The sequence below is a fragment of the Colius striatus genome, chromosome 20 (assembly GCF_028858725.1).
Source record: "Colius striatus isolate bColStr4 chromosome 20, bColStr4.1.hap1, whole genome shotgun sequence".
Classification (NCBI taxonomy): domain Eukaryota; kingdom Metazoa; phylum Chordata; class Aves; order Coliiformes; family Coliidae; genus Colius; species Colius striatus.
The window spans coordinates 7,150,941-7,172,142 of NC_084778.1; the positions used below are offsets into that span (position 1 = coordinate 7,150,941).

Consider the following 21,202-nt stretch of genomic DNA (forward strand, 5'->3'; position numbering starts at 1 on the left):
AGCAGCACAGTTCTTCCAGGTCAAGTGCATAACTTTAACTGATGAATTTGTCCATTGCAGTGAGGGACCAGATGGACTCAGAGGGGCCTGGAAGGCAAAGTTTAAGTGGTCAGACCCTGGAGCGAGCACAATCGCTGCGGTTCTGTTGTACTCCAGCCTGACCCGCCACCTCTGCAGAAACTACAAACAAGCACAAGGCCCTCGGGGAATAAGTCCCTCTGCTTTCCAAAGGCCTTGACATGATGCAACCCAGCCTCACCGGAGCTGGAGGCAACTGAGGGGCTGCGGTTGCCCCCACGGGTGTCCCCCAGAACCCTGTGGGAATTGGAAGCAGCGGCTGCCTTGTCCTTGGCAGGACCCATCAGCGGGAGGAAGAGGAGGAGAAGGACATCCTTGCAAACCACGCAAAGCCGCCTGCAGCCTCACGCAACGCTCAAGCCCACAATAATGATTCAGAGAAAAAAAAACACCCCGAATAAAAAAAGAAAGAAAAAAGAGAGAAGAGCATCCGCGGGGGTTTTGCGCTGGACGAGCCCCCACCGGGGCATCCTCCCCCCACGGCGCTCGGGACCGCGCCGGCCAGCGCCCGGACCCCCCTTCCCGGTGCCGCATCTGCCCCCGGAGCGGCGTTTGCCCCGCGGCGGCCCCAGCACCGCCTCCCCTCCCTCCTTCCCTCCCCCGCCGGGGCTCGGGGCCGCCGGAGCAGCGGCGATGCTCGGCGGGAGGGGGAAGGCGCTGAGCGGGGGCGGCCGCAGCCCCCGGCCCGCCCGTGCGGAGCCCCGGGGCGCCGGCGAGGGGAGGGGGCGGCTCCGCACGGGCGGCCGTCCCCGAGGCGACGGGGGGATGGCGGGGAAGGGGGAGGGGGGGAGTTCCGCGCTCCTCGCCGCAAGCAGCGACCCTCCCCCGGGCCGGAGAGGGAGTGGGGGGGGGGGGGGATCCGCTCCTAAGCGGGAGGGGGTGGGGAATAACCGGGGAAACAAGGGACCTCCCCCCTCCCCCGCGGCCGAGCGCGGCCGCCATCCGGTACCGGAGGATGCGCTCACCCGGCTCCCGGCCTCGGCGCGGCTCCCGCGGCTCGGCTCGGCTCGGCTCGGCTCGGCGCGGCCCCCCCCCCCGCTCCGCCCCGCCCGGCCCGGCCCGGCAACGCCGCCCCCCGCCCCGCCCCCTGCGCGACGCTTCGCCCGGCCCCGCCCGGCGCCGCCGCGGGGTCCCGCTGCCCCCGCCCGACCCAGCGCCCCCCGGCCCGGAGGCGTGCGGGGATCAGCCGCCCGCGCCCACCCCATCGCCTGTGCTGGGGCGGGGTGTCCGCGAGGGGACCCCAGCCCCTCCCCCCCGGCGGGCACCCCAGAAACCCCGAGGAGCACCCCAAATCCTGCAGGCACCCCCTAAAGTCCTGGCAGGGCATCCCCATGCCTCAAAGAAGGGAGAGCGGCGTTTTGTCGCCCCATCTGTGAGCCCCAAAGCTCCTCCCGGGGCTGCAGGGGAGGGAGGGAGGGGGATCCCCCCGGCATCCCCACACCCCCGCGGCAGCTCTGTGACCGCCGAGGGCTCGGGGGCAGGTTTATGGGCCACCCCCGGAGCTCGCCTTGGCTGTCCCGCTGACATATTTATAGGACCCATCTCTGAGCACCTTCCTCTCTGCCAAGGGGGTCAGGACAGATTTATAATCCACATCTTACCGCAGGGAAACCGAAGCCTGGAGAGGTTTAAGTGATTTAGTCAGGGGTCACATTACCGAGGGCTGCCCCTCCCGAACCCCGGCGCGGCCATGGGGTGGCTGGGGATGACTCACCAAGGAAAAAAGAAGAAGAAAAAAGAAAGAAAAGGGGGAAAAAGGGATTTGCAGGAGGAACAAATCCCTTTTTACTCCTGTGAAGCACCTGTAGGATTAAGACAATGCTGGTTATGTAAGGGTGGGGGGGGTTTTCAGTACTGGTACTTATTTATTTATTATGCTTCCTTGCCATCCTCTTACCCTGCAAAGTCTCACCTGGGGAGATTTGGGGAGAGGCTGGTTTAGGGGTGCTGAGATTGCAGAAGGAAGGAAGGAGGTTGGTTGCAGGGCTGCTGCAAAGTGATGCACCATTTGTTTTTCATCCCTCAGACACCCAAGGCAGGAGGCTGCAGCTTCTCCCTAAACCTCTGGTTTGTTTGTGAGGGGTGTGTGTGTTTTAGCAGCAGCATGACACGGGACAAGTGGGATTTGCAAAAGCTCTGTCTAGGGGGCACGACCAGGGCATGGACTCTTGACTTCTCTCCTTGGTTTCATCATCGCTGGTTTTGTGATGGTTTTGGGTGAATGCCCACCCTCCTGCTTCTGGCTGGTCACGTTTTCCCGTCCCAGGGGTGATGTGAGGATGAGTTAAAGCTCCTCAAGAGTCTGGAGCCCACTGGTCAGCGGATGTTACCCCAGACAGGCCACGTTTGCCCTTCTCCTACAGCAGCAAATAGTGTGTTTCCACTCATCCCCCTCCCCCAGCCTCTCCTCCACAAAGCCTCTCTCCCATTCATATACATTTTTAAAGAAAATACACAATCAATAGTCTCTCAGGCTGGAATTTCATTAAGGGTTTCATTGCACTCACTATCGATTGCAGGGCTGGGAGCTGCATGCTGTGGGGCTGCCAATGCCCTTCCTGTGACGTGACACCATCCAGCCTGTCCTCTGTGGGAATCACAGAATGGTGGGGGTTGGAAGAGGCCTCCAGAGCTCATCCAGCCCAACCCCCTGCTAAAACAGGTTCCCCTCCATCAGGGGGCACAGTGTCCAGGTGGGTTTGGAAACCTCCCGAGAAGGAGCCTCCACACCCTCCCTGTGCAGCCTGGGCCAGGGCTCCCTCACCTCAGCACCAAAGGAGTTTCTCCTTGTATTTATGTGGTACTTGTTGTGTTCCAGCTTATGTCCATCACCCCTTGTCCTGTCACTGGAGACTGCAGAAAAAAAGTGTCACCTCATCCTCTTGACACCCACCCTTTAGGTACTTTGAAGTGTTGAGGTTCGCCCTCAGCCTTCTCTTCTCCAGGTCCTGCAGCCTCTCCTCCTCACAGAGATCAGAACCACGGAGTCACAGAATCTCAAGGGCTGGAAGGGACCTTGAAAGATCATCTAGACAAACTGCAGTCATCATACGAGCAGCAAAAAGTCCAACATCCCTTCCACTGAGCTCCCAGATTATACAGCACTTGAGCAAAACACACTGGGAGCCCAGTGAAGGGCTGAGGTGCTGGGATTTCTTCCATCAACCAGGACAAACACTTTGTGGTTGTGAAGGCTTTGGTACAGAACAAGCTGTATTCTGCCTTCCCTCTGTGGCTTGCTTCTTGTTTTGGGATGTGTCAAACGAGTGGAAAGACCTGGCCTTGCTTCTGATGAAACACTGGGTAACCTTGAGGGGCTGCAGCCAAAATGAAAACCAGGGCTCCAGGTGTGGAAGTGCACAGTTTGCAGTGCTGCTGGTCAGTCATTTGGAAAAGTAAGTGAGAAATCCCAACCTTCAAAAGGATCTGAGGGTTAATTTCTTGACCAGAGAGATCTACAGTGGTTGCTGGGGTGAAAGTTTAACTTCTCCCTTGACTCTTCTCAGCAATCCCTGAGGAACCATGTTCCGCTACACAAAGAGCATCCTTGGTCCAACTCCCCAAATTGTCTTTTTAAGGCTTTATTTTGAAGCCAAAGCCACAGACCAACTTAAATCCATCCTCATGAGTCCCAGTCAGCAGCTGGTGGGAGTTCCTGTGGATGGGGATGAGCTTCAGCTCAAATCCTCAGCCTCAGTTTCTGGGTCCCTGTCCCAGCAGTGTGGCACCTCTCCTGCCACGAGCACCACCATCCCCATTCATCACTAAACCCTTTTAGCAGGAGCCACGATGCAAGCAAAGCAGAATGTCTTGCTTGTAGAAACACGGCCTTGCTGCTATGCTAAATGATTTAAAACTGGTGGTGAATAAACAGAATATCTGCTCCCTTCTGCCAATTCTCATTACGCCAGGACTCCCTCGGAGCTATTAGCTGCCTTAAAATAATCGCTGGAAGGAGTCAAGAGAGCGGTGCAGCCAGCGTGGGGAGGGCTGCTGGCAGCCGCCCGGCTGCGGCGGGACGTGCCCTTGAAATCCTGTGCCTGGAGGCATCCGGCGGCACGGCGGGGCCAGCTCGGGCGGCACGGCAGACCAGCTCTGGTAGCCTGCGGGGCAGCTCCAGTGGCCCACTGTGCCAGCTCCAGTAGCCCAGCAGGGCCAGCTCCAGTGGCCCACTGTGCCAGCTCCAGTAGCCCAGCAGGGCCAGCTCCAGTGGCCCACTGTGCCAGCTTGGGCAGCACAGCTGGGCCAGCTTGGACAGAACAGTCAGGGCCAGCTCCAGTAGCCCTCGGGGCCAGCTCCAGTAGCCCAGCAAGGCCAGCTCTGGCAGCACAGCAGGGTCAGCTCCAGTAGCCCAGCAGGGCCAGCTCTAGTAGCCCATGAGAACAGCTCTAGTAGCCCACGAGGCCAGCTCCAGTAGCCCAGCAAGCCCACGAGGCCAGCTCCAGTAGCCCAGCAAGGCCAGCTCTGGCAGCACAGCAGGGTCAGCTCCAGTAGCCCAGCAAGGCCAGCTCTAGCAGCCCACAAGGACAGCTCTAGTAGCCCACGAGGCCAGCTCCAGTAGCCCAGCAAGCCCACGAGGCCAGTTCCAGTAGCCCAGCAAGGCCAGCTCTGGCAGCACAGCAGGGTCAGCTCCAGTAGCCCAGCAGGGCCAGCTCTGGCAGCACAGCAGGGTCAGCTCCAGTAGCCCAGCAGGGCCAGCTCTAGCAGCCCACAAGGACAGCTCTAGTAGCCCACGAGGCCAGCTCCAGTAGCCCAGCAAGCCCACGAGGCCAGCTCCAGTAGCCCAGCAAGGCCAGCTCTGGCAGCACAGCAGGGTCAGCTCCAGTAGCCCAGCAAGGCCAGCTCTAGCAGCCCACAAGGACAGCTCTAGTAGCCCACGAGGCCAGCTCCAGTAGCCCAGCAAGCCCACGAGGCCAGCTCCAGTAGCCCAGCAAGGCCAGCTCTGGCAGCACAGCAGGGTCAGCTCCAGTAGCCCAGCAGGGCCAGCTCTAGTAGCCCAGCAGGGCCAGCTCTGGCAGCTCTGGAGGGCCAGTTCAGGCAGCCTGCATGACCAGCTCTGGCAACACAACAGGGCCAGCTTGGATGGCACAGTCAGGGCCAGCTCTGGTAGCCCAGCAGGACCAGCTCTGGTAGCCTAGCAGGATAAGCTCTAGTAGCTCAGGGGGGCAGCTCTGATAGCCCAGCGGGGCCAGCTCCAGCAGCGCTCCCTCCTCCACTTGCACCTCCCTCTAAAGATGCTTCTTTTTCATCTTTCACCACCTCCATCCCAGCCTCATCCAGGGGCCAGTGGGAGGGGTGATCCTGGGAGTGGGGACTGCAGTGCTCTTGCAGATATTCCTGCAAAATCCTGATGCTGAGGGTTTGCCAAGCCACAAAACCAGGGTGGCGAGAGAGAAGGGTGTTAGGAGGAGGAAAGCAGGGGTGGGAGGTGAAGTGTATTGTCCAGTATCCCAGGAAAACCCTGGAAAGGAAGGTAGGAGACAGCCCTGAAACCATTTCATGGTGCAAGCACAGGGAAGAGGCGGGTGCGTATGTGAGCTGTCAGCCAGGCAGACAGGCCCCGGGCAGCTCGCGGGTTGTCACAGCTGCCAATTGTCCAGGAACAGTCTCTAATGAGATGGAAAGGAAGGATTCACTGGAGGAAGATGTCACAGGGATGAAAGGGGCAAAGAGGAGAAACCAATAGAAATAGCTGTTTGGGTTTGTATTCATTTGTGCAGGAGGAATTTCTTTAGAATGCCCTTTGGCGTGTTAGAGGAAGCAAACAGCCAGTGACAGGCTGGCTGCAGGGCTGGGGGAGCCTTCTCCCAGCCTCACACTCATGTGAAGACCTTGATGTGCAAACTCCCTTTTCCTCCTCATCCTCACCTGTGAGAGGGAGAAAAGCTCTTTCCTTTTGGCACATAGACTGTGGGTAAAATTTCATCTGCAACCTGAGCTTTTTCTTCCCTCCCTGCCCAGGGAGCCTGTGCAGCCCTGGTTGAGTGGAGCTGACCTTCAAAGATGGACAAGCTGAACCACAGACCATCCCAAAACCAGAGCAGCTGAAATCCTAAGGGGAGGACAGACAGACAAGATGATAGACAAACAGGACCAAACCCCATCCTCACCTCTTGTCGGGATGACTGATGGAGCTGGAGAACACGGGCTGGGTGGAGAAGCTGTGCAGGAGAGCAGCTTGCAGCACCAACAATTTATCCTGTCTCCTCTTCACTTATGCTCATGTCCTCCACTGTGTCCTGGCTATTCTGTGCTTCAGACATCTGCTCAGAATTGTGTCCAGCAGCCTCTCAGTGTCTGACTCAGCTGGGAAGGGAGGAATGTTTGGGGTTGATGACTGGAGAAGTGCAATCTCCTGAAAACACTTGTCAGGTGGAGAGGGGATCGAGGGGTCAACCCTTCTGCATCCCAGTGGTAGGAGCAGTGTTAATTGCAAAAAGAGGGTGTCCAGTTTGGTGTCAGTGGGCACAATCCATGGCTTCAAGATTTACCATCCTAAAGTGTTTCATTCTGCCTGATCTTGGTGCTTCCACTGCATCCTGCTGGGATGGGGCTCCTGGGACCCTTCCCAACACCCTGGCCCAGCCCCAGCAGGTATTTGTGCTCACTCAGCATCTGCAGGGAACAGGTTTTGAAGAGAGACAGTTGCACTCAGAAACAGAACATCCCTCCTGAGGACATGGCACTGGCGAGGAAGCTGGGCCTTCTCAGGGGAAGCCACAGGAGCCCAGCACTGCTGCTGCTGCTCTTCTTCCTCCTGCCAACGCAAATGAAAAGTGATGCTTTTTGTGTGCTGAAACTTCCCCCCACACCCACTGGCAGGGTGGCAGGTGGAGAGCTCACCAAGCGTGCAAGCAAGCAGATGCAGAGCCCTGCACTGGGACGAGCACCCAGACAGTGGGCTCTGTGCTCAGGGCATATGAATGTGTCCTCACCTGGGGCTGCAGAGCTGAAAACCTAGCAAAGAAAAAGCCCCAAACCCCCAGTCTGATTGCTCTTGATTCCTCCTGCCCAAGGGCTCTGCTCCTTTGCTGCTCCCCATGGCTGTGCCTGCCCTGATGGGATGCACAGGTCTGTGTTCCTCCTAGGGGGACAGGCACCTTCTCAACCTTCTCTTCCAACCTGCCTCCCACTTCTGCCGGAGCACGGTCAGAGGCTGTTAGCTCCTCTTACATTGTCTCTGAAATATCCCCTTTCTTTGCACTGTTCTGCTCTGCTGGAGCTGTGCTTGAAAGATGGTGTCAGAGGCTTTGTTTTGCCTGGGCAGAGCACTGTGTAAGAAGCAGCCACGGGAGGAAAAGGCTTTAAAAAGCCTTCCCACACCTTCTCAGTGGCTGTGCTGTCCTGGCCAAGGCAGGTTTCCAGAAGTGAAGCATTGCTGCAGCAACCTTCAGTCACCTCCTGCAGCTGCATCTGTTTGATGGGCTCTGCTTGGAGATGGGTTTGAGATCCCCACTTTGCCTGTCCTGACCCACAACCAGGATGGCAGAGCTGTTCACCCTCAGCACTACAGTGCATCTTGCTCATAGGGTCTGCCCCAGGTTGAATCCTTCCCTGTTTGCTCTCCCCAAGCACCACACAGCCATTAGCTCTCTCCATGCTGCTGCTCCAGGCTCTCCTTTATCCTGATGGTCACTCTGCCCCACACCCACAGCCTCCAGCTGTTGGGAGACAAATTGGAAGATAATTCAGGCATGAAGAAAGGTCTTTCACTTTCCTTACTCCTGCCACCACAGCTCCTTGTGCCTGGCAACTGCAGCTCCTGCCAGCAAAGGGCTGTGGGTTCCTGAGCAGGATCCTCTCCCCGGCATTTCCCACTGTGCTGGTCCAAGTGGCATTTTCATTGCAGTTTCCCAGGGTTTTGCTTTTCCTACAGGCTGGAGAATGCCCTTCTGGCAACCTTATCTTTGAAGCAGCCCCATGCTGGCCCTGATGATCCTGCAGTGCAAAGCTCTCCCTGCAGCAGCTCGGGATGCACACTTGTATGTAAAAGGAAAAAAAAGCAAACATTAAATATTAAAAGCAAAACCATCTTTGTCTGGACTCAGAGCAGCTCTTAAAAATGTTAACAGCTCCAAAATCCCAACCTGCCCTTAGCTTTGAAAGCTTCTTCCATCTTTTTCTTTCCCAGCCCGTGGGGAGCTGGTGTGAGGTGTGTGCAAGCAGTGAGGCTGGTGTGCAAAGTGCCTCCCAAAGAGTTGAATCCACACAGTTCACAGCAGCAGCCAGGAAATCCCTCAGCTCTGTACACCTGCAGGGACCAGTGTGCAGAGGGGAACTGGGAAAAAGCCCTGGAAAACCCCATTTCTGGGCTAGGACTGTGGAAGGTGGTCAGCCAGGGCAGCCCCCTCCCCACCCAGGACGGTGCACAGCACTCAGAGGGATGATGCACTGAATGCTGTGCAGCCCTGGCAGCATCTGCTCATAGGCGTGATTTTAAGGGTCCCCTATGTCAATGGGGACCCCAAGGGGGGTTAGCATAGTTTGAGCTGTGGATTTTCCTCTGGCAGAGAATGGAAATGCCTTGCCCACTCCTGCACCAACTGCTACCCCTGTTCCAAACACCTTCCTGGGTGGTGGGATGCTTGATGGAACTGGGCTGCAGAGGGGACAGCATTTGCACAGCAAAGCAAGGTGGGGTTTTTTTTCCTCACACACAAGGAGCCCTTTCCTGGCTGTTGAGGGGTGCAGCACTAATTCCCTGCACCTGGGCAAGGGTGAAGCTTTTTGGGGACCATTCATGTGGGTCCAACCCAGACCCCTCCTCTGTGCTAAACATCTTCCCCAAGTCTCTAAAGCCACCAAGAGGCTATTAAAACCCCCTCACCGTTCCCTATAAAGCCCTCCCTTTCCCCAGGAGACCCTCACGGGGGGGGTTGCACTAATTCTGTAGTGGCTGGAACCTGCAGGACCATCTCCCTGAGCATCACTTTGCAGCACCGCCCCTCCATGAAGGCAGCAGCACAGACAGGCTCAGCGTGGACCAGCACTGTGAGAAGAGGTTTCCATAGCAACGGGCACCCGAAAAGCCCCAGATCCTGAGTGTTCAGGGCAAGCATTTGGGGCGGGGGCTGGTGTGCTGAGGGAGTACCCAGTGCCCAGCCCCGCAGCGACCCTGCTGCCGCCAGCCCGGCCGCGCCTCCCTCGGGGAGCTGCGCATCGTGCCCAAACCCAGCAGGGCGTGCGGGTTCCCCGCTGCTCCCGCTGCCTCCCCGGCTATTTTTGGCTGCATACTCGGCAGACCACATGCCGGTGTCCGTCCCCCGTCACTTTCCCCCCTCCCGCTGCCGGTGGGGACGTTATTCTGGGCAAGAGGAGACGTCAGGGGAGGTCGTGCCGTGGCTGCGGTGCTGGGGGGCGGGGGCAGAGGGGAACGGCCGGGCTCACAGGGGCACTGTCTGTGCAACGGGGCAAAGCACCAGCACAAGCGACAAAGCACCAGCACACGGGACGAAGCACCGTGCAACAGTAATGAAGCACTAATGCAATAAGGGAAAAGCACCCTGCCAAGGGGAAAAAGCAGTAATGCAATGGGGACAAAGCAGCATGGCATTGGGACAAAGCCTCCAGCAACAGGGGCAAAGCACCATCAATGGGGACAAGGCACGGAGTGGCTCAGCACAGACATCCTTGGCCAGTGGCATTGCCCATCCTCTTGCAGCTGTGGGCAGATGAAAGGAAGAGGGCAAAATGGGTTACAAGAAAGGAAAAGGGTGTTATTTCTGTCAGCTTGGACAGGAGCTGTATTTTATCTGACACACACACTGTGCCCACAGTGAGGCCATGATCATGCCGCGTCAGAGCCACCCCAGCAAAAGCAAGTGCACTCCTTGGTCACCCATGATTGCCTGGCATCGGCACCTGCTTTGGGCTGGAAACCCCATGTCCTAGTACATCTCACCTATACAGCCAAAGGAAGACAGCAGCACATCCCCACGTCCCTCTCTCAATTTCAGCACAATCTCTCACCCCAGCACAAGCTCCCACTGGCCCTGGGCTGACGGGGCATCCCAGGGGTGCAGCCATGCAAGGGAGGGCTCTGCACCCACTGGGTACAGCTGTCATGGGGGGCAGTGGGACATCGCAGCATCCTCATGCCACTCCCTATGTCCTCACCCTGAAGGAAGGGCTGGGAAACGAAGGACTGGGGTTTAGCTGAGCCCCTGGTACAAGTGAATGACCCCGCTCCTGCCCACGGCCCCCTCGGCATCCCCAGCGCTCACCATGGCAGCACAGCATTTCCACCTTCTGCGTCTCGTTTACGTTTTTCCTGCCTTAATGGGAACAGACTTTTTTTGGGGGGGGGAAGGGGGTGAGCGAGGTAAATATTTTTCCGCTTCCTCTCGGCGCTGGAAAAGCCTGCGAGGCCCATCTCCAGGGAGACTCTGTAAATAAGGCGGAGAGGGAGGATGGGGCGGGGGGGCCGCTCCATATGCTGCACCAGCTTTCGGCCCCGGCTTGCCATCAGATGTCTAACACAACAGGAAGCAATAAAACAGCTATTACCAGCCGACACCTTCCAGCACGGCCGTGCGGAGGAGCCTGCCTTCGCTTTCACCCTCCTCGCCCGAAAACTGGCTTCGTGACAGGGGTTCCCCTATTAACATGCTTATCGGGGCTCCCACATCGTCGGAGCTCGCGGCAGAGATGCCCAGCTCTGAGGCAGCAGGGCACGGTCCCGCCCCGCTGCTGTGATTTCAGACGATGCTCCCACGGCCCCGCCGCCGGCTGCCGCCCCGGGACCGGCCGCCCCAGCCGCGGACAACCGCACGGGAAGGGCAGCGCGGAGAATGCCATCCCGGCCCGGGGAGCTCCCGGCATCCAAAACCCGCTGTCGCCTAAACCCAGCAGCTTCGGGAAAGAACCGAGAGGGATGAGCGCAAAGCCACGATGCTCTCCGCACGCTCTCGCTGCCGGGTCCTGCTGCGGGGCCGTGACCCCCCGGCTGAGGCACAGCACGGCTTCGGGAGAGACGATCAGCCTTGATTTAAAGGCGTCAAGTGGTGGAGATGCACCGTTCCCCTGCCTCCTTGCCGCAGTAAATCAGAGCTGCTCTTCCAAAAATAAATACCAATCGATCCCTATGGTCAGATTCCAGCTTCCAGATACTCAAACCCCTTCTGCCTTATCCCCTCTTCCTTTTGTCGCATGGGCTGCGTCCGTGCGCTGACCCGGCGTGAGGGACCCCGTGAACCCTGTTTCTCTGCCGCATTCCCTGGGTACACCCTGAACCTAAAATAACCCCCGGGAGCGGGCGCGTCTCCCGTCGCTGCCTCTGCGCGTGTTTGTGTTTGCGAAGCCGCTTTTCCTGCTGCCGGGGGAGTCTCGCTCGCATCCTGCGCTGCCTCCGCTCCCTTCGCCGCAGCCCCAGCCCCACGCAGCTCGCTTTAGCCATTTACAGAGCGAGGCCAAACACATCTGCTGCCTGCGTGTGAGTGGCTCCAGAGACCCAGCGCCAGCGGGAACCCGACCAGAGGGACGAGGCGGTCATATTATTATTATTATGGTTGTTATTTTACAGAGCTGCAATAAATTGCTGCTTAACCGCTGCCGCATCGTCCCGCTCCCTCGGCACACGGACACGGGCCGGCATCCCCTGCATCATCACCGAGCGGCATCGTCCTGCGGGGCTGGAGCTGGAGCGGGCCCCTCGCCGCTCTCCCCGGCCCGAGGGGACAGATGGGGGTGTGCACAGCAGCCGAAAACCAGGACAGATCGGCCGCATCCCGACAGGGATTTTTCTCCCGTCTCCTCAGCCCGCGGCAAAAGACTGAACTTGTGACCCAGATGTGAACAGCCTGTTATCTCATTAACCATCCCGGCTTCCCCAGGAGCCTTTTAGTACCGTATCAACCTCCACCTCCTCCCGAAATTCAGCCTGAGCCTGTGAGATGGGATGGGAGATTTGCAGGTTAAATGGATATAAAAAGCACAGGTTTTCCCGTAATTATTTCCCTGAACATCTGTCGATGGTAATTAAAACTGTTTCCCATAATCAAATTTAAAACAGCAAGGGAGAGCAAAGCGCTGCTGAAATCCTTTTCTTTGGACTCACTCAGGGATACAAGAGGCTTTCAAATCAAATGAGCAAAAAAAGTCCCCTTCTTGCCTCCTAAAAAAGGCAGGACCCAGGCTGCGAGGTGCTCCAGGACTGCCCTCCAAAGGGGCTGCAAATGGGGCTCAAGGGGTGCTGGGGCTCAGGGGGAGTGTGGGGGTGCAGATCTATAGAGGTGCAGATCTACAGGCCCCGTGCATATAGAGAGGTGTGGGTCTGTAGGGGTGCCCAGGGAGTTGCAGGGAAGCTGCTCACCCGCAGCAGTGGGGAGATGCAGTGCAATATCTGCCCTGGGGAGTGCCAAGGCCCCTGCAGAGACAGGTGGACGCCGTGTCCCTTCTCATGGCTGAGTCAGCCCAGCCCTGTGCACGTGCTGTCCACTTCTGCATTTTCAGGGGTGGCATTTCAAGACTTTGCAGTGGGAGGGAGGTGCTGCCTCGTTGCCATTTCCCTCCTCACTCGACTATAAGGAGAACAGAACCCGGCTCTGAGTGAGAACATCCCCAAAAGGTCACCCAACGCAGGCGGTGACGCTGAAGGGCTGAGCAGGGAGTGAGGAGTCAGGGGTACCGCATATCCCCCAACAGCACAGGGTGAGCTGTTTCACAGCTTTTGCCTGAGGTTGGGGCTGCTTTGTTCTGTTTTCTGGAGGAGAAATGGGGTTGGGTAAAACTACTGTACTCTGTCCTGCCCTCACCAGCCTTGCCAAGCTCGGCTGCAGTTGCCAGGCAGTGTTAGGGGTCTGGAGGAGATATCTCCTGGTGCCTGGCCACCTGAGGACATCCCCCCACATGCTGGGCATCTTTCCAGGCACCAAAACTGCACATTTTTGTTTTGTGCTACACACAAACATTTCACCTGCTGTTCCAATGCTCTGAGTGGCAGGACAAGGCATGCCCAGGAGCCCTGCAACCCCCTGGCTCTGCCAGAGCCCTTCTTCCTCCAGCACGTCTCTCCAAAGCAGCTCCATGTAGCTGAGGTGCTGGCCAGGCACAGGCAGGCAGTAACCCGAGAGCTCTCCCCACTTCAGGCTTTCCCTGCCTCTGGTGAGAGGATTTTTGGCAGCCAAAGCCAGGTTCTATTTGCTGCCTGGGACACCCAGACATCCCTGAGCTGCTGTGGCTGAGGTGAGCCTGGTGTGTGTCAGCCCTGAGTGCTGCGGGTGCTCTCCAGCTGCCAGTGCCTGGGGGAGGCAGGAGATGCAGGTCCTGCTGGCAGTGAGGAGTTGCTGCAAGTTGCAAAATTGAGGTTAGAAGAGAAAACAACATACCTAAGCCCTGCCCTCCACAGGAGGGGTTTTGGGACAAATCTATCAATTTGTCATTGTTTTGCATGGAAGGAGGTGACAGCTCTGCCTGAAGGACAAAGCCCAGTAGCTCCAGAGGACCAGGAAGACTCAGGCATCCTGGAGGGCTGCAAAGCCTTCTGCCCTTCAGCCCTGTCCCTGGACCCTCTTGTACCCACTGGGCTCAGCCAAAGGAAGCTGTGCCTAGAACCTAAGGTCAGAGCCTGCAAAGCAGCCTGGCCCCAGCAGGCTGGGGCTGCTGGGGTACCCTGGGGCCAGAGAAGCAAGAAAAAAAGGATAATGAAGGGAAGGATCATGACCAGCTCCCCCCCAAATCAGCCAGGCAAATTTACACCATTCAACCCAGTGCCTTTACCAATAGAGTATCTCTGATTTTTGGAGGCTGCCTGTGCTGGAGCCCCTCAGCTCTCATGGTCCCTGCTTTGCTGGGAGCCTTTCTGCTGGGATGTTGGTGTTCACTGGCAGCCAGGGACAGAGGTCCTGCCCTCCCTGGCTCTGTGAGACATCACTGCCTTTAGCTGCTGTAATGGCTTTCTAAAATTAGCTGCACACTGTGCCCTTGGACTGGAGCAGGACATTTCTCTGTTGTTTAATATCAAAAGTCTGGGGGGGAAAAAAAAAGAGAAAAAGAAAGGAAGCAAAGCACAAAAGCACAAAAGCAACCCAGTCAATGCAAGTCTAAGTTTATTTCATCACTTGTCCTGCAGAACTCGGCGTCTATTTTAAGTCATTTATGAAGGGTACAAGTGTGAATAGCTGCAGAAGTTTTGCAATTCCAAGACACCACACAGAGCTTCTAAAAAAAGCAAAATTTAACCTTCCCAACAAAGCCTCAACAAGCATCCCACCCTTCCCTGGGTCACGTTTCTGAGCTACTGATTTCACACAGCAAAAGCTCCACCTGTGAAGTCGATTACGAAGAGGTTCCCTTGGCCCAGGGCAGCGTCACCCCCTCACCCCTTGCTGCTTCACCCCACGTTGAGCAGGACAGGTGCAGTTGGTCCCTTGGGGTTTGGTTTGTCCCTCCCTTCGATTTATGAGTATTTTACATCTTGCTGTGGGCCACAGCTCCTATAAATAACCCTGGGCTGCCCGTGGCAGATGTGAAGCCTATCGCTGCCTGCACGCTCTGTTAGAGGCCCTGGCTTCCCAGCAGCATGAATGTGAATAGATCTGAATCTGCAATTAAATATTAATTGGAAGCAACACTATTCTCCTGTCTTCAGAGAGGAATTTTAATTGAGGACCACGTTAACAAGCTGATATCTTCCTGCACCATGCAGTCACAGCGAGGAGAGGCAGGAATGGGGGGTGCTGGGACCTGCTTTTTTTTAATCAGAGCCTCTCCTATCACCTCTGTCTCCCCAGATCAACTGAAATTAGCAGCCCAGTGTTCAGCAGCCAGCAAACCCGCCACCAGCAATTGATTGATTTGACTTGTGGTTTCCTAAAAGGGTCAGATATTGAGCAGATTAACTACAGGGGAAGTAAAGCCCTGTGCAAAGCAGGTACTGCCTGGGATTAGACAAAGCTTTTGCCCCTAGAAGGGCAACCAATGCTTGGCAGAGACATCTCAGCAAGGAGAGAGTCTGGAGCATCCCTGTGAGATCAGTCCTAACCAGCAACACATCCCTTCATGCCTGATAAGCCCTAACTAGCAGGACTGTTCCCAAGCCAAGGGCTCCAGCTCAAGAAGAGCATCTGCCGGTGCTCAGCAGCTTAGTCAGACACGACACAGAAGGTCCTGAGAAGCCTTTCAGATGGAGGACAGGGCTGAGGAGCAGCTTCACTTGACTTGAGAGGCAGCCAGAAGGGACCACACTGAGCAGTCCTGTCTGTGGGGGTGGCTGTTTTTTCTCTGCTGCTCTCTTGCTTGCTCCATCAGATCCCTCTGGGACTTGCTTACCTTCTGATAACTCAAGAAACCTGAGCAAAATAGGAGGTTGTTTCCCCTCTGCCATATTGTCTGGCTAAATTCAGTCCACACAATGTTGTGCTGGGCTTGAAACAAGATGGAAAGAGATATTGCACTGGGGAGGAGTACCTCTTAGCTTGCATTTTTCATGTATTTTGGTAAAGACTGAGCTCTCTGGGATATCAGGAGCACCCGGGCATCCTCTGCAGAGGAAGGGACAGCTGGAAATGCCATGTCCTGCAAAATGACTCTCTGCTAGCTGAGGCTTTTGATTTCCAGGGGTAGGAGCAGGGGGGGATTATTGCCTCCATCCTATGAAGCAGAAAGCAAAGCAATAGTGAAGTGAGTGTCAAGGAGCAGAGGGACAGATCCTGATGGGGAGCCGGTGCCAGCAGGGTCACATCCATCCATCACTGCCACATGTCACCTGCATCCCCGTTCTCGTGGAACTTGTGGACGTGGTCGGCGTACCTGGGGAAAGGGCAGAGCCACGTTAACTCCCAGTGTCCCTGGGGAAAGGGCAGAGCCATGTTCAACTCACAGCAGGGTCTGAAGCACTCAACTGGCCAAGCAGCCGCTGCTTTGTTTTGTGAGTGGTAATTAGCACCAGGCTTTCCCCCCACCACGGGCAGCAGTGCCTGAGAGCTGCTCAAGGCAACTGGATCAAGGCATGGAGCTGATGTTGGTGTCCAGGCTCATGTTTGGCTTTAGCAGGCTTCCCCACTGGGCAAGAACTGCTCACAGGAAAGTGTTTGGAAAACACTCAGCTGAAGACAGGCCGTTGCCTTACTCTGTGCACTTTTTCTCCCCACCATTCTCATTGGATTAAGGATTTAAAATTCAATTAACTGCCCTCATTTCCATGACAGAGATGCATCAAGAAGAACCCAACAACATTACTGCAAACCACCACCATGCTCCAGCCACAGAACCCAGGGGGATGGTGCTCCCAAGCCCCTTGGCCCATCCTCACACTCACTTCTTAGCGCAGTACGCAGCACAGTCCCTGCCCACGCTCTCACTCCAGGCTGTTTTGTAGAGCACCTGCAAAATAAGAAATGCCATCAGCTCTGCTTTCACCTGTGGGTCTCTGCCTGCCCCTGTCATTTCTCTGTCTCCCATCCCATCCCATCCCATCCCATCCCATCCCATCCCATCCCATCCCATCCCATCCTCGTGCCCATCAGCAAAATCTCTGCCACGGGGTTCATCGGGTGCCTGTGGAGCATCAGGCAGAGACCTAAAGGAATGCTCTGGGTAAAATCACTTTTGCCAATGTGCTGCCAAAGTGGAGCAGCCCAGAGTGTTTTGGGGGATTGCTCTCAGGAGGGTCAGGATGACCTTTTCCAGCGGGCTGCTTTTGCTGGGGCAGCGTGGCCGCAGCTGCAGTGGGCTGGGGCAAGGCGGGCACACTCAAGGCTGCACATGGATGGAGATGTGGTTTTGGCATAGGCTTATGAAAGGTCACTGCCAGCTTTGGCTCCTTTTCCCTCTTCATGCCACTGGGTTCTCATTTCAAAGCTGTGGTCTGAGGAGGTGGGGAGGTTTTGGACAGAGGGAGAAGCCCTCCCATCCCGGGCTGCTGCATTCAAGCCTTGGGGAGTTGTAAGCTGTTGTTATCTCATCACCAGGGAAATACTCCAATTCCACTAATACTCCTCAGTGGGCCTCCAAATTAGGGTTAATTGCAATCAGGGCAGGCAGAAGGCAGTGAGTGGGAAGGGTAAAGGCTGTGTTGCCCTCTAGGATTAGGGGCAATGACATTGCTTGCACCACAGGGCCAGAGCCCCAGCAGTGCCCATCAGACACACGGTGTGTGCCCAGCCCAGGCAGCACTGGGTGCTGGATTTCAAGCCCTTCTGTGTTTAGATGAAGTAAGATCATTCCAGCCATGTAATATTTATACATTTTCCTTTTTTTTTAGGCTACAGCTTTAAAGTTTAATGATGTTTAACTTTTTATTTTCTTTGCTCCTCTCCTCACCAAAATAACACAAAGTCAGTTTTACTTTGAGAAGATCAGGATAGAAATATTGTTCTGATTTTTTTGTCTTTCATCTTGTTTCATCATTTAATTATTGATGATTTGGGTTTTTTTTTCCCCCTGAAATGACAAACTCCCAGAAACTGTGTGAATATAGGAGGAGTTTGCACCATGACTGCCTGACAGGAGATTTGAGCTGGCTCAAGCTTCCATTCCAAACCAAATCTTTACTTCTCTACTTCCAACCCTAATGTACTGTTGGGGAAATTTGAAAACTAGAGGGCAACAGAGCCACAGGGCAAGTAAGAAATGGAGGGAGAAGCAGAACTGCTGTCCAGCAGGTCACCCCCAGCCTGTACTGGTGATGGGGTTGCACCTCCCCAGGTGCAGGACTCTGCACTTGACCTTGCTAAACCTCAGGACATTCCTCTGCCCAACTCTCAGCCTGCCCAGACCTCACTGAATGGCAGCACAGTCTCTGGAGGATCATCCAGTCCTCCCAGTTTGCTGCCATCAGGGAACCTGCTGGGGGTACATTCCATGCCCTCCTTCAGGCTGATGGCAAACCAGACCTGCCCACAAATACTCTAAACCCCATATGAGGTCCCAGTGCGGGGTTACTGGGGCCCCATGGCTGTTCCCAGGCATGACACAGTGGCATAGATGGCTTTTGGCTCCTGCCCTTGGGCAAACCCATGCCCACCCAAGGGTGGCCATTCCTGCCCTGTGAAGCTGAGGGGGATATTCCTTGGCATGTATGTGTCTCTGCTAAGCTGTGCTGCCCACCCTGCCAGCCACACCGTGTCCCTGGAGCCAGTGATGCACCAGCTGCAATGCTCCTGCTTGGCATGATATCCCAGAAAAGCAAAACTTCCCCCTGGATGAGAGATTTGATGACATTTTATGGGGGTGTTCCCCTGCCCTGTGGCCCCTGCACTTACCAGGAAGACGAGGCAGTGCAGGAAGAGCGTATAGAAGAAGGCAACGGTACGAGCTGTCTTGTTGGACAGGATGAGCCGGCCCTGCAAAGACAGCAGAAAGGAAAATCCTGTTTTAATGCAGGTGACTGGAAAGCAGCTCTTGTTGTGCACAGGTTCAGGGAGACCCTGGCCAAAGTTGGGGCCCTGTTTCTTGCTAATCCCTATGTAAAGACACTTTGCCACCCGGCTGTGCCCATCTCTGAGCAGCTGCTTTCCTTCAAGGTGGCTGCCACAAGTGCTTATTCCCAAAATCAAGGTGAATTCAGGGCTGTGAGCCACAGGGCTTCCCCTACTCTAAACTCTCCTGGGGGTTTGTTTTGAGCCCCAGCCATCTCCAGTTGCTTCCCCCCGTGCCAGCCCTGAGCCAGTGCCAGCCTGCGGCTCAGCGCCACTCCGGAGAGAAACCCCGGCGGTAATTAAGTCTCTCACATTTTTAATTCATGAGCTCAAAGGCTGTGTGGAGTTCCCAAAGGCTGTCCTGGGTGCATGGCCCTCCCTGCACCCCAGCTCTGCTGCCAGGCCCCAGCAATGACTCAGAGGATGATTTTGTAGCCAGACCCACAGCGATGGTGCAGCCTCCCAAGCACCTCAGCACATTTCAGGGGTGCCCACTCTGCACCCCGAGGTCTGCACGTTCCTCCAGCTCTTGGCATTCCTCCTTGTTTTCCTGGCTTTGGCTGGGATGGAGTTAATTTTCTCCCTAGTAGCTGCTACAGGGCTGTATTTTGGGTTTAGGCTGAAGAGAATGTTGGTACCCCAGGGATGGTTTGGTTATTGCTGAGCAGTGCTGCACAGCATCAGGGCCTTGCTGCTTCTCAGCCCTGTCACTGCGTGGGCTGGAGGAGCACAAGGAGCTGGGAGGGAACATGGCCAGGAGAGCTGACCCCAACTAGCCCCAGGGCTGTTCCATACCATAGGCCATCATGCCCAGTATAGACACTGGGGGGTTGGCTGGGAGGGGGGTGGCTGCTGGGGCATCGCTCAGCGGGTGGGGAGCAACTGCACTGGGCAGCACTGGGCTCTCCTTGGGTTTGGTTTCTCTTCATTACCATTATTATACTTTATTCCTCTTACTGTTATTATATTTTAGTTCAGTTACTACACTTGTTCTTCTCTTAACCCACGAGCTTTGCTTTTCCTCCCTGATTCCCCTCCCCATCCCACAGGAGCTGTGGGGTGAGTGAGGGGCTGTGTGGGGCTGTGTTGCCATCTGGGCTGGAACTGTGAGGCCTGTGAACCAGACAGTTCAGCCTAAAGTAACTGAACCCTCCAGCACACACTTGCACCAGCCAAAAAAAGCCATTAAAACAAGGTTAAAGGTTTAGCAGTGTGGAACCCTTAGCTTTGGGCTACCTGCACACCAAGAGCCATGTACATGGCTGCAGTGATGGCTGAGCACCTTGGAAAATGTAAGCTCTCGTGGATGCCAGTTGCTGATGGGATATTGATTTTAGGGGAGCTGCATGCCGGCCTCCCAGCTGCTCTCCCCAGTAACAGCCCTTCTGCTGTTCAGGGCAGGCTTGTGGCTGGATCTGGTGGTCCAGGCAGGTCCCTGGGGTCCCACAGTTTGTCCAGCTGCCCTTTCTACTTGTCACAGATGTCTCTATTTAAGAGAAGGTCACCACCCTGCCTGGCTCACCCACAAGCACATGCTTGGGCACATGCTGCCTGCTGCTGCTGGTCCTCAGCATGGCTCAGTGCTGCTGTGGGAGAGGTGCAGGAGCATCAGCTGCCCTTGGGAAGACACACAGTGCTGCTGGACAAAAGCAAAGCACCTCCAAAGGACTGACTGCCAGATGGGCCTTGCCCTGAGGGATGTGGAAGAGCAACCACAAACAAAATTCCATGGGCATCTCCAAAAGCTCACTGGTCCCCTCATCTGTAGGTTTACCCATTTCTCAGGCAAGGTCTATCCTGAAAGGTTTACCCTCCACCTTCTCAGTCTTGTGCCAGCCTCTAGAGATGTCCAAGCTCTCTGGGTACCACAAACCCTGTGGGACTGGGCTGTGTCAGGCTCCAGCCCCTCATTTTGGGGAAGCCACTGAACAGCAACCAGACCCTGACCATGTCTGAGCCCTCAGATGGGTCCCTATGGGAAAACCTCCATGTCCATCCCCTCAAAAAACCCCCCAAGTCAGGAATAGCCACAGCCCAGAAAAGCAACTTAGAAGGATGCATTCTACCTTCCTACACAGCCACGTTTGATTCCTGCTGTAACAGTTGGGGATTCATTATGGCCATAAGCACATTCCCCAAACCACCACGTGGGCTTTCCAAAGCTGGTGTTTAAACCCACAGATCTCCCACCAAACCACTTCTGGGCTGAAATCTCCTTTGCTATTCACAGCCATGGCAGAGGCTGCTGTAACAAACATGATTATGTTCTTAAATATTCCCAAGGAATAACTCCCCTAAGTCAGGGTTTTTTTTGTAAATGCCTTTCATTAATTCTCTGTGGTGCTGGCATGCCACTCAATCCATATTCATGTTGGCATTTGCTTGGTTTTTATGCAAATGACAACTTTGCCTTTATTACAAGACATTTCTGCATTCTGTGGCTGTTGCAGACCAGTGGTCCCACATTAACCTCTGCTATGCCAGAGAGCTGGTGCTTAACTCAGCCAAAATCTGATCCTGAGCCTGCTGGTAATGTCACAAATAGAAAGCAGGTCTCTAGAACCATATTTTTAGCTGGGAAAGCAGCATTCATCCCTAAGGTAGCCAATACCCATGGTGGTAGCAGCAGCCCTCCTGCCCACCACAGCTCAGGTGAGGACCTTCTGCTGCTGCAGATACAAGTATCTCCCCAGTACTTTCCCTGGTCCTTTTTTTGGAAGGGAAAAAAACAGGATGAAAGGTTAAATCTTGGAAAGATGTTTTTCTGG

General features: G+C 55.7%; 1 protein-coding gene across 1 annotated transcript in view; it reads right to left on the bottom strand.

Moving 5' to 3' along the window:
• Positions 1–14,106: 14,106 nt before the first annotated feature.
• Positions 14,107–21,202, bottom strand: part of CUX1 (cut like homeobox 1) — a 270,926-nt gene continuing 263,830 nt past the window's right edge. The window contains exons 21-23 of the mRNA XM_062012619.1: positions 18,279–18,359; positions 16,334–16,398; positions 14,107–15,825 (exon numbers count right to left, since the gene is read on the bottom strand). Of these exons, the coding sequence (XP_061868603.1) occupies positions 15,765–15,825; positions 16,334–16,398; positions 18,279–18,359 (207 nt within the window). The 3' untranslated portion in view covers positions 14,107–15,764. The remainder of the gene's footprint in view (positions 15,826–16,333; positions 16,399–18,278; positions 18,360–21,202) is intronic.